Below are 12,494 nucleotides of genomic sequence, written 5' to 3'. Positions count from 1 at the left end.
TCCTTGTAGCCGTTTATTGCAAAACCTGCCATCCATGAGTTTCCATGTGTACATCATGTTTGTCGACGTGGACATGGACAATACAAGGGGTGGTATTGAATATTCAACTTAAGTTAATCTTATGGTCATACACTATCGACTTCATTCTCCTATTGGTCCGTTATTAATTTACCAGTAATCCGATTAGCTACATCTTTCTCAGATCCAATTAAGATCAATATTGAATACAAGTCTAGCTAACTTTCTCGAGTCTTTCTTGAAAAAAACAACAACAATATACTCATGTTTTGGTTTTATTGTCACCTCGACATTTAACAAAATGCATTTATGACATCATATATGAGTATGAATCTCACGAACATGAACAGTTCAATGAACACATAAAACAAATGGACTGATTTTCAAAACGTTGAGTAATAGTCGAAACAGTTTCATGAACTAATAAACAAAACTTAAGTATCAAAATAATGACGTGTCATGAACCCACAACTTGACTGTTGTGTCGGCATACAACGCTCTCGCACACATGTCACTATGTTTTGAGACGCTTAGTGCGTAGTTTTCTTAGATCGACCGCGGCCCTTGGTTGTTTTAGCCGCTTCTGGAATGGCGGGCTGCGTAACTGTGGTGTTGTTGGTCGCAGGGGTCTCAACCGCAGGTGCCACCACCGGCTTTGTCTGTGAAGTGGGAAGAGCTTCTTCAACCGATTCGCCATCAACGGCCTTTGGTTCCGCGGAGACATCTGTAGACTCAGGGCTGACTTTAGTCTTTTTACCGGCGTTAGCATTTTTTTCCATTTTGGGAGCTTTCTTTGATTTGTCATTTGTCACTGGTGTCTTCGTTTCCTTGATAACCTTATTAGGTGCCTGAGCCGGCGTTTTGGCCTTCACCGGTGAAGCTTTAGTTTGTTTAGCTGGTGATACAGCGACGGCCTTCTTTGCTGATTTAGTGGCTTTCTTTGGGGATACAGACATCTTGCCGGATTTCTTAGATTTTTTTTCGTGAGTGATTTTGGTCCTTGCTACCTCAGGGACCTTGACCTTGGTCAGTGCTTTAGAAGGGGATGATCCCTGGGCTGGCTTGGGAGTTGCAGCTTTTGTTTTGGATGGTGATGCAAGTTTATAGGAGCCTGAAATAAGATTGAAAATAAATGAATTTAATATTGAAAATCAATAATCAATGAGTGTAAAAATCACATCATCAACGAAGCAAATTGTAACTAGGTTTTATGTGATAGATGCATTCCTTAATAATGCACCAGTCAACCAGTCAATTGTAGCCACGCCCCCCCCCCCCAGGTCCGGGGACGTTGACTTCCGGTCCAGCAAAGCACGGGTAAAAACCCCGCCGTGCGGGAAAGCCAAATGCCCCGCACACAGGGACCCTAGGTAAGGCCCATTCCCCGCTATTTTTAGCACGAAAACAAAACCACCGCATTCACCCGGCACTGCGGGGCCACCTGGAAGGTAAAAACACGGCCCGTTTCCTCGGCTATCCCCGGTATACACAGGGACGTGGGGGTGGGGGTGGTGCGGTGGTGGCGGGCTTTGTAACAATTGACTGGTGCATAACTTGCATCTGTTCTGTGTTTTGTTAAAATTGACACTTTTGACGAGTACAAACAGATTAATGTTCTTTAGCCATGCAATTATACATGTACCATCTCCCAAATCTCCCAAAACAACAGCATTTTGAAAAAGGAATAGCTAAAAAGGTATATATAATACATTCGGCACCAGTTACCATTCATTCAATTTAAATACATGTGACCTAACTAAACAAACACACAATTAACAGTTTAATAAGTCTCGAAATCAATCTCAGCTTACCACAAGCACCGGACCCCTTCGACTGCTGGAGTTTGCCGTTTTTCACACCAGCCCGTAGCGACATCTTCAGGTGGTTGTTCACCTTCCGTTCGTCTATCTGTACGGTGTAATTGGCGAGAATGTACTTGAGAATCGCCTGTCTCGATGACCCGTGTCGCTCTTTGAGGGCGACAATCGCTGCTGCAATCATTTCATTATACTTCGGATGAACAATTTCTGTTGTAGCTACATGTACCTTGCCCGCGCTCGGAACTTTCGTCTGTTTGTTTTTCTTAGGCGACGCTATCTTATTATCCGTTCCCGCGGCGGCTTTTGCACCGCGCTTTCGTGATTTAACCGGCGCAACTGCGGCGGCTGTACCCTCCGCCCCAGAGTCCGTCTCCATCGGCGATATTTCCGCATCCCCGTTTGCGGGCACAGTGTCCAAAGGCACGGCAACGTCGGTTGACATTTTCTCTTTCTTTTGATTTGCGTATCCAACTGCTAAATGATATAACAAATCGAGACACACGCTACCAGTCAGTTGTATTTATATCATACGCGCGGACCTAATAGACAGCAGTAAACATGTGTGGTATTTGGTTTGAGGTAAAATTTGAAGTGTGCTTTCAGTCTACGACAAAAATGCCAATTGCGAATAAACGACTAAAGCTAGAGACTCGCGGTTTTCAGTTTTGTATAATTCAATCATTACACTACTAGATGGCATATATATATTAGTCGTTGTTTATTTAAATACTTTGTTATGAATCAAAAATAAGGGTAAGGGGTTTAAGTTGATGATTTCTCATCAGATAAAATACACAGAAAATGCTCAAAATACAATTATTTTTTAAATAATTGTCAGTATGATTAAAAAATTATCTTTAGTGAAGCTTTTGACGTATTTTAAGTTAAAGTTCAGAAGAAAAATGTGAGCAGAAAAGCATTTTTTTATCTACTAAAGTGGTTACCTATAGCACACCATTCAGTTATACTGAAGGGAGTTCAAATTCCTAATGTTACACGAAAACCTCAAAGAAATCATTGAATGAAGTAATCGAATACAGTGTATGCAGCCGTACAGTGTAAAACTAAGGTTATTAAACTATAACCGTTCATATGCATATATATCATAAAGACCGTCAATATTGCGTTCACAAACATGTATATATTTTTATGAATGTCTGTGATTTGAAGAAGATATGTAATTATTATAATTTTTCAACAATTTGACTGGTCAACAGCTGCCAGAAAGACAACATAAGCGCAGCTTTATACCATACTATTAGTACCAGTATCTGTTTTAATAATGTGTTGTTGTTGTTGTTTTTATTTTCGAGACCACAGTGTTACTTATATGTAAAGTGTGTTTGTATTCATACAGTTTACAGTGCAGCTACACACAAAGCAAAACATGTACTGGGATTTAATCAACACCAATTAAATATTAAGTTTGGCATTCCAGACCAAACAACAACAATTAATATCAGGCGCGTAGCTGACTGTACGCAAATATGCAGTTGCGTACCGAAATTTTGACAGGTCGAAGTTTTTGTCATACCAATACCCCCGAATTTGAAATAAAACCGAAGCGGGGTAGGGGATGAAGGGGTTAATATGCACCCAAGGCATCGATCTGCGTATACCCAAACTGGCCCTAGCTACGCGTCTGCATATATGCATGTATACATCATAGAAATATACACTCATGCAGAAAATATTGAATAGTACTCGTCACTATTATGTCAGTATTTTCTTTCTGCCTCTCATTACTACGTGTAAAACGTGTTCATAACGCTAATATAAACAGCCACACGAACAAACAAGCATGCATACGATGCTATCATTTTACACTAAATACACAGTATCAATCGAATCTGCATTTATCAGCCCTGCTCGTGAACAGGATTTATTTGGTTGAAACCGGTTATCCTACCACAGGACGGAGATCACGGAAACTAAATCTTAAAGCTTTATGTCGAATTTTGCAGTTACAGTTCTCTTTCTTGCAAACTGGTTTTACAACTTTATATTAAACCATGTCACTAGTCTAATTAATTAATATTTATGAAAGTTACATCGGTTGGGTTTACAGTCTGGAGAAAAAAACTAAACAATTTACCAAAACCTGAATTAAGGAAAGATATAGAATTTTAATCACAGAGGACAAGACGTGCAAACTATATATTTATGTTTTGCTACTATACACATACATATAGGTATATTTTGTTTAATTCTGACCTCTGTGGCATAGTAATTAAAATAACCATGATCTTTGCAAAAACACACACAAAACAGAGACATGGAAACGGATGTATGATTTTCATTGTGGAAATCTATCAACGACAATAGTTGTAAACAGTTTAAGGGTCGTGTTCTGTTTATAATGCTTTTGGGTATTTTTTTGTTGTTGCTGTTGTTGTTGACATTCTGAGTAGGTAGGTTTTCAAATAAGAATTAACGTTAAATATCAGATCAGATAGGTACGGCCTTGACATACAATCTCGTACTGTGATTTAGTTATCGATTTAACAACATTTACGTACATTGCACACTATATGAATAAATTGTGATCGGTTCCTGTCATATCTTTTTGCTGGAAAAGTACGACGATACGTAAATACGCAAAGTGGCGGGCAAAAGGAAGGATGGAAGAATCATATACCCCAGTCTAACTCCTATTTTTTCTAGGATATGCAGGTCATTTTAAAGGGTCTTAGATGTATCAGAAGGGTTTAGATTAAAATTGGTTGCCCATTATCGGCATAGAAAGTTCGACCAATCGGGTTTCTTTATAGCTTTTCTCTAAAATGTATGCATTGCTTTTAACTTTTCGGTGAAAAAGCATGTTATTTTTACTGATGTTATTATCAATCTTTATAATTGCACTGCTTTTACAGAGTTTTGTTTTAATTTTTGTTAAACAAAGTAACGTAGCGGTCATTGTACTGGGTTAAAACTAACTGAAATGACTTCAGCAAAACTATGACAAGACCCAATGTATATCATCCGATTTTCCATTTAATGTCAATTAAGTTGACACTTCATGCTTTCTATCGTAAAAGAAAAGAAAATGTTTTTAATTTATACCACTCGTGATTACAATAAATTATACTTTTTAATAATGCTGTTTATGACCATACGGTGAAATAAATTTCGATATTACGCTGAACTTCAATCATCCGATGATTGGTATGTGCTGATATAGCGCGCGAGTAGTTGATATCCTGCCGCCCGTGCAATCGAGAAGGAATTTCCGATCCGCCTTGCAAGGAAGCTGACTTTTATAATACATGACGCTACAAATGTAACTTAATGTCTAGGTACTATATTCAGTCCAGTTCCAAGGATGTGTTTCTGTACAATCATCAGATCATTAAAATTTAAAAGTGCACATTTATATAATAGTGTAAAGTGTAGATTGAACGTCTACGTATCACTATTAAAACCTCGAATAAACAAGGCGCATGTAAAGCAACAAAACGTAATGTAGACACTTTATAGAACGTGTTAACATAATATTATACATTTAAACGTTCTTGGCCACACCAGATGGCTCGACGACATCTCCGCTAAACTTGACCACCTTGGCGGCCTTATGCCGACGGTGAAAGATGCAGATTGTCACTGTCGCGCCGACCATGGCGGCAATCAGGACGGAGAAAACCACTATGATGACCACGCCCCAGTTGTTCGAGCGGCCACTACCGTCACCGTCATCATGGCGGTCTGAATCCCGGTCGTGCTCTGAAAATTGATGTAAACATAAAAAAATACGCATAAAAATGTTCTGCCGCGAAACGTTATGTTTATATGTTACTTTACAGTGATATAAGGTAACAACAAACAATTATGCAGTCTTTTAAGTGATCATTAAAAAATAAACATTAAAACAACGTTATCGCCATGGCTATGTTTTATGTGCATAACTTCAGCCTGTCACCACACAGCAGCAACATAGAAAACGTTTTTGATTATAAAACAGAAGAAAAAAAATATAATTTTACTGACTCCTATTATTTTCTGGTGCTAGCTACGACCCTGTGAACGCAAAAAAAAGAACATCATTTTGAGTATAGCATTAAAATTGAAAAAGAAATAACCACACGTTATACTTATGTCACCTATTTCCTTTTGTTTTGTTGAGTATTTTATAACAAATCCCTGCCCCTCGGTCTCGTTATTGGACCAGAATTGTAACAGGGCGGCCCTTCCGGCATCTAGTTTGGGCATCTGGGTAAGGTCATTGCCGCACAGGATAGCCGTGAGAGTAAAATCCTTCGTCTCTGAAATACATTACGCAATAAATGTGTCAGCTAAACTTAAATTGAAAACACTTAGGTGGCAGCTGAACTAGAAGCGGACATAGTAATGTGTCAGTTGAACTTGAAGGGGACATATAGTAATGTGTCAGTTGAACTTGAAGGGGACATATAGTTATGTGTCAGTTGAACTTGAAGGGGACATAGTAATGTGTCAGCTAAACTTGAAGTGGACAGAGTAATGTGTCAGCTGAACTAGAAAGGGAGTGAAATGTAACAGCTGAACTTTAAGGGGGAATATTAATGTGTCAGCTGAACTTGAAGGGAAAACACTTATGTGTCAGCTGAACTAGAAGTGGGCATAATAATGTGATAGCTTAACTGTAAGGACATAGTAAAGTGTCAGCTCAACTTAAAGGGGACATAGTAATGTGTCAGTTGAACTTGAAGGGTGCATAATACTGTGTCAACTGAACTAGAAGAGGGTAGTAATGTGTCAGCTTATCTTTAAGGGGACATATCAATGTGTCAGCTGAACTTGACGGTGATATAGTAATGTGTCAACTGAACTTTAAGGTGATATAGTAATGTGTCAACTGACATTTAAGGTGATATAGTAATGTGTCAACTGAACTAGAAGAGGGTAGTAATGTGTCATCTGAGCTTTAAGGGGTATAGTAATGTGTCAGCTGAACGTGACGGGGGATGGTAATGTGTCAGCTGAATTTTAAGGGGCATAGTAATGTGTCAACTGAACTAGAAGGGTGATAGTAATGTGTCAGCTAAACGTTAAGGGGACATATTAATGTGTAAGCGTACTGGAAGGGGGTTAAGTAATGTGTCAGCTGAACTAGAAGGGGTTTAGTAATGTGTCAGCTGAACAAGAAGGGGGATAGTTATGTGCCAGTTGAGCTTGAAGGGAGGGGTAGTTATTTGTCAGCTGAACTTGAAGGGGATAGTCATGTGTCAGCTGAGCTTGAAGGGGGTTGGGTGGTAGTAATGTGTCAATTGAAACTAAAAGGGGGATAGTAATGTGTCATCTGAACTAGAAGGGGATAGTAATGTGTCACCAGAACTTGAAGGGGGCATCGTAATGTGTCAGCGCAACTGGGAATGGTAATGTATCAGCTGAAATTGAAAGGGACATTTGGAATAGTAAAGTGTTAGCTGCATTTCAAGGGGACATTCGGGATACGAAATGTGTCAGCTGAACTTTAAGGGGACTAAGTAATGTGTCAGCTGAACTTTAAGGGGACTTAGTAATTTGTCAGATGATCAAAAATGGGACATTCGGAATAGTAATGTGTCAGCTGAACTTAAAGGGGTTTTTCGAAATAGTAAAAAATCGGCTGAAGTTGAAGGCGAAATAATGGTGTGTCAGTTGAACTTGAAGGAGACATTCGGAATAGTAATATGTCCACTTGAAGGGGGAATACTAATGTCTCAGCTGAACTTAAAGGAGTAATAATTATGTTTCAGCTAAAATTGGTGGGGGGGGGGGGCAGTAATGCGGCGACTCATAACTGTATAAATATTAAAAAAAAACAATCATTGGACTATATTTCAAACATTTGAATTTAGAATACATGTAGTCGGAGGCTTACCCAGGCTGTCCTTCAGCTCCAGTAACAATGATGTAGATGGGATAACGTACCAGCATTTATGAATGAGTTGTCGGTAGCTCAACCGGACTGTCCTCCGCCTCCATTAATAATTACCAAACATGGATTACATACCAACATATTTGGAGGAGTTTTCGGTGGCTAACCTCGGGCTGTTTCAACGTCCAGTGACGTCACCCTCCAGTAACAATAACATCGATAACTGCGATAACGTACCAGTGTAGATTGAAACGTTGTCGGCGGCGCAACCGGAGCTGTCCTCCAAGTCCAGTGATGTCACCTCCAGAATTATGGACACCTCCGCCTGTCGGACGGCCAGGCAGTGACCCCTTTTCGTCGAACTGATGTTAATAAAACTCAATTTGTTTGTTGCAAAATCATGTATATATGTTGGCAAATGGAGCTTTACGTTCCGACGAAAACTTATAAGAGACAAACAGTTAGATCCTGATATTTCCGGACGAAAACTTATAACATATATAATTGAACATTTCTCTTACCGAGGATAATTTCCCGGGTACTGTGGTGACGTCACTTGGCCAGAAACACCCTCATTTATGACGTCAAGTTGGTCACAGTAATTATTTAAAAACTCTTGTGGATTGACTGCAATCGAAGAACGATACAGTTCAAGTTAAATTTTACATTTATTTACGTCACAAGTGATGTTCATGTAACATGAAAAATGTATTTGGCAAAGGACGACACACGAAGCATGTCGGAATTCGGTACCGTAACAAAAGTTCAAAAGAAGAAAGTACAACAAAAGTGTTTTAAATATATCAATCACAGAAATAATGAATGCCCAAAGACTGCGTAAAATGTGAAACAACTAGCTTGTGCACAACTGTCCGCACAGACTATCATTCCTATGAATTTCATGTAAGTGTAACTTAACTTACTGGTATAACTTTAGATAGATCGAGTGAAATGACACACAAATTGTAGATGAACAATTGCCCGTCTTAATAACATTCCTATGATTTCTCTTATGAGTGTATGCGCAATATTTTTGAAACAATACATTTGAAGCTAGCAGCACAATATATTTGGAGCTAGGAACACAATACATTTGAAGCTAGCAACACAATATATTTGGAGCTAGGAACACAATACATTTGAAGCTAGCAGCACAATATATTTGGAGCTAGCAACACAATCTATTTTGAGCTAGCAACACAATATGTTTGGAGCTAGCAACGCAATATATTTGGAGCTAGCAATACAATCTTTTTTGGAGCTAGCAACACAATATATTTGGAGCTAGCAACACAATATATTTGGAGCTAGGAACACAATATGTTTGGAGCTAGGAACACAATATATTTGGAGCAAGCAACACACTATATTTGGAGCAAGCAACACAATATATTTGGAGCTAGCAACACAATATATTTGGAGCTAGGAACACAATATGTTTGGAGCTAGGAACACAATTTATTTGGAGCAAGCAACACACTATATTTGGAGCAAGCAACACAATATATTTGGAGCTAGCAACACAATATATTTGGAGCAAGCAACACACTATATTTGGAGCAAGCAACACAATATATTTGGAGCTAGCAACACAATATATTTGGAGCTAGCAACACAATATATTTGGAGCAAGCAACACAATATGGAGCTAGCAACACAATATATTTGGAGCTAGGAACACAATATATTTGAAGCTAGGAACATAATATATTTGGAGCAAGCAACACAATATATTTGAAGCTAGGAACATAATATATTTGGAGCTAGCAACACACTATATTTGGAGCAAGCAACACACTATATTTGGAGCAAGCAACACACTATATTTGGAGCAAGCAACACAATATATTTGGAGCTAGCAACACAATATATTTGGAGCTAGGAACACAATATTTTTGAAGCTAGGAACACAATATACTTGGAGCAAGCAACGTAATATATTTGGAACTAGCAACACAATATGTTTGGAGCTAGGAACACAATATACTTGGAGCAAGCAACGTAATATATTTGGAGCTAGGAACACAATATGTTTGGAGCTAGGAACACAATATATTTGGAGCAAGCAACACAATATATTTGGAGCAAGCAACACAATATATTTGGAGCAAGCAACACAATATATTTGGAGCAAGCAACACAATATATTTGGAGCTAGCAACACAATATATTTGGAGCTAGCAACACAATATATTTGGAGCAAGCAACACAATATTGAACTTCTATATAACTATGTCTATGACAACATGGTAGATTATGTATGACCCATAATTGGACAAAGTACTAGTCTCTTTTAACTACACTCGATAGTTTGCTTTATTATAGATATGTGGAAGATATTACCTTGCGACTCTGTAGAATGAAAAGATACGACGAGAAGAAAAACCGAAACGCAAAGCTCCAAAACATCCATTGTCCAGCAATTTCTTTATTTATTCAAGACATTGTTTTCATCCAAAAGCTCTTATTCATTTTTCATTTAAATTTTCAGAGATGGCTTATAATGTTATAATGAGTTTTCCTACTTGCCTTCCACTATCTTAACGATATCAATAGAATACAAATAGAAATCAATCGATTTTCGATGACTTATTTAGCTCTTGAAATGGAATTTAAAGTCACGCATTAATAAGGAACTACATGGACTCAATTACGTTCACACTAGATGAATACCCTGTATTTGATGTATTTATTCTTACAAATGAATGACAGCAAATTAACTCGTTCCAAATATAATCGAAGTTCAAATAAGTAGAACGCGTAAATGGAATATTCTCATGCATTCGAAGTTAATCAACAGTTTCAAATATAAGGTATATGAGGAATCACATCTTTAACCTCTGAAACTCATGTTGTTGTTTTTAAATAAAAAGGACAGTTTAAAAATAAAATTTATTTGATAAACATTTTACAGTTTAATACAATGTCACAAGTACTTGTAATAAGAAAATGATGATTCAACACAGACTGAATACAACATACTGAAACTAAATGCCTACTAGTAAAGTAATACTTATTTAATAATATGAAATATAAATTATAGCTTTTATACATACACTTAATAAAAATATTCACAAAACAGCACTTGCAGATTATTATTAACAATAAAAGGTATATTTGAGCATTAATGAACCAAGAGAACTGTAGCAAACACGCATGTTCTTTAGTGTTTAATAAAAAAAAGTCGAATGGAAGTCTTCGGCACTTCTCCTTGATCTATCGCACACGAAGAAGTCGCCTGTAATATGCTCTCGGAGATTCCTAGTTCACAGCTCACATCGTTTGTCAAACGTCCATGGCTTTGTTGCTTTCCGTTATAATCTCGTGTTGGAATCAAAACTGTAGGACTCGACCCTTCCGGTTACTGAAAATACCAACTCATTATGAATGCATATTTCTTTGCGTCATGGTAAATGAAACTCATCCACTAAGATGCTATTTGTCAAAACAGTGTTAGTCTTGAAGGTGGAGTCTGTCTACAAAGGGTACGTACTCCACTAAGATGATATTTGTCAAAACAGTGTTAGTCTTATTCTGTCCACAAAAATACGTACTCTTATAGGTACACTATGTCTGAAAAGTATACGTACCCTAAGAGAATGCGTACTCTAGGAGTAAACGTACCCTAAGAGAATGCGTACTCTAGGAGTAAACGTACCCTTAGGTGAAATCTGTTTCAAGAGTTTTTTATCCTCGGGTGCAATCTGCCTGAATAATATGCGTACATACGCGGGTCAAATCTGTCTACAGAGTATAAGAATCTGTCTAAGTAATTTACGAAGCTTCTAGTGGATTTTTTCTTAATTGCGTACGAACTGTAAGTTACAATATGTCGGATATAGAGTATACGTACCCACAGGAGAAATTCCGGCATATTGGTGTTCCGGTGATGATGCCATGGAAGTTGTGCTTGTGTACCCCGAGTTGGCAAGAGATGGATTGTATTTCATCGCGCTCCCTCCAGGAGACCTGAAAGTTTCATAAGTTGTAGAAGACAAAAAAATATGTTCATTTACTCTAACTGATATACGTCGTATAATTGTTATATTCAGCTTGTCATTTTTTACATGTACGTGTAAATCAAAACAAAAACCACAAGCGGATCACTGACACACTCACTTTTGTCTCATGTAGAACTTGTACGCGACCGCACCGACCGCAATGACTCCCAAAGCGCCAAAGATGCCGCCGACAATGGCACCCGTGTTGTTCCCATCATCGGAACTATCATCATCACCCGTCTGTCTCGCTAATTGGAGAAAATACAATATCAGGATTACATGCGAGAGGAATTAAATTAAGTCTGAAAGACTGAAACTTTATTCATTCAATATATAAATATAAAGCTGAAGAATATTAGATTATCAGTATATTAAATTGAAAATTGTATAAACCATTTGTTTTATTTGTTATTATGTAATTGATGATTGCAATTTAAAACATAAACCAATCATATTGAGACTTTGAAATATAATTTCATTGTTTTAGTGCGTCTACAGTAGTTCTACCAACCTGGTGAACACTGCAGCCCAGTGAATCCCTCCGCGCATCCGAATTCACAACTTCCGTTGTAAAGGTCACAGACCGTGTCATTTACACAACGGCCGCAAATCTGAGCGCAGTTTTCTCCGTACGTCCCGTTCACACATTCTTGAATTATAAGTACCATTTATATATAATAAATTTATACTGTTTGGGACTAGGCCGGGTACGAACAAATTATCCCCTGTCGTCCACGTGTCCTAATGTTCCTCTGGCAGGAATAATCCCCGCCGTCCCCGTGCCCCCATGAAACTATGGCGGAAACGATCCCCTGTCGT

General features: G+C 38.1%; 2 protein-coding genes across 2 annotated transcripts; both read right to left on the bottom strand.

Annotated features, from left to right (window-relative positions):
* Nucleotides 1-280: 280 nt before the first annotated feature.
* On the bottom strand, nt 281-2,338 carry LOC128226591 (histone H1.2-like). The gene is made up of 2 exons (XM_052936543.1): nt 1,830-2,338; nt 281-1,129 (listed from the first exon to the last, which is right to left on the bottom strand). Exons 1-2 carry the CDS (start codon nt 2,278-2,280, stop codon nt 549-551), a joined length of 1,032 nt encoding a protein of 343 aa, XP_052792503.1. The 5' UTR covers nt 2,281-2,338; the 3' UTR covers nt 281-548.
* A 1,807-nt stretch (nt 2,339-4,145) lies between these two features.
* Nucleotides 4,146-10,214, bottom strand: LOC128225703 (uncharacterized). Its single transcript, XM_052935612.1, has 5 exons — nt 10,018-10,214; nt 8,196-8,301; nt 7,912-8,036; nt 5,936-6,097; nt 4,146-5,558 (listed from the first exon to the last, which is right to left on the bottom strand). Exons 1-5 carry the CDS (start codon nt 10,085-10,087, stop codon nt 5,341-5,343), a joined length of 681 nt encoding a protein of 226 aa, XP_052791572.1. The 5' UTR covers nt 10,088-10,214; the 3' UTR covers nt 4,146-5,340.
* Between the last annotated feature and the right edge of the window lie 2,280 nt (nt 10,215-12,494).

Source organism: Mya arenaria, chromosome 3 (assembly GCF_026914265.1).
Source record: "Mya arenaria isolate MELC-2E11 chromosome 3, ASM2691426v1".
NCBI lineage: Eukaryota > Metazoa > Mollusca > Bivalvia > Myida > Myidae > Mya > Mya arenaria.
The sequence above is the reverse complement of the archived record's forward strand: the minus strand, read 5'-3'. Positions and strand labels throughout refer to the sequence as shown.

What these genes read in the sequence shown, in the direction of transcription:
- LOC128226591 (XM_052936543.1), bottom strand. Translation starts at nt 2,280, where the DNA reads ATGTCAACCGACGTTGCCGTGCCTTTGGACACTGTGCCCGCAAACGGG. An exon ending in GAAGGGGTCCGGTGCTTGTG is followed by an intron (nt 1,130 to 1,829) that starts GTAAGCTGAGAT and finishes ATCTTATTTCAG; the next exon opens with GCTCCTATAAACTTGCATCA.
- LOC128225703 (XM_052935612.1), bottom strand. Translation starts at nt 10,087, where the DNA reads ATGGATGTTTTGGAGCTTTGCGTTTCGGTTTTTCTTCTCGTCGTATCT. An exon ending in TCATTCTACAGAGTCGCAAG is followed by an intron (nt 8,302 to 10,017) that starts GTAATATCTTCC and finishes CTTCGATTGCAG; the next exon opens with TCAATCCACAAGAGTTTTTA. An exon ending in AACAAAACAAAAGGAAATAG is followed by an intron (nt 5,559 to 5,935) that starts GTGACATAAGTA and finishes ATCAATTTTCAG; the next exon opens with AGCACGACCGGGATTCAGAC.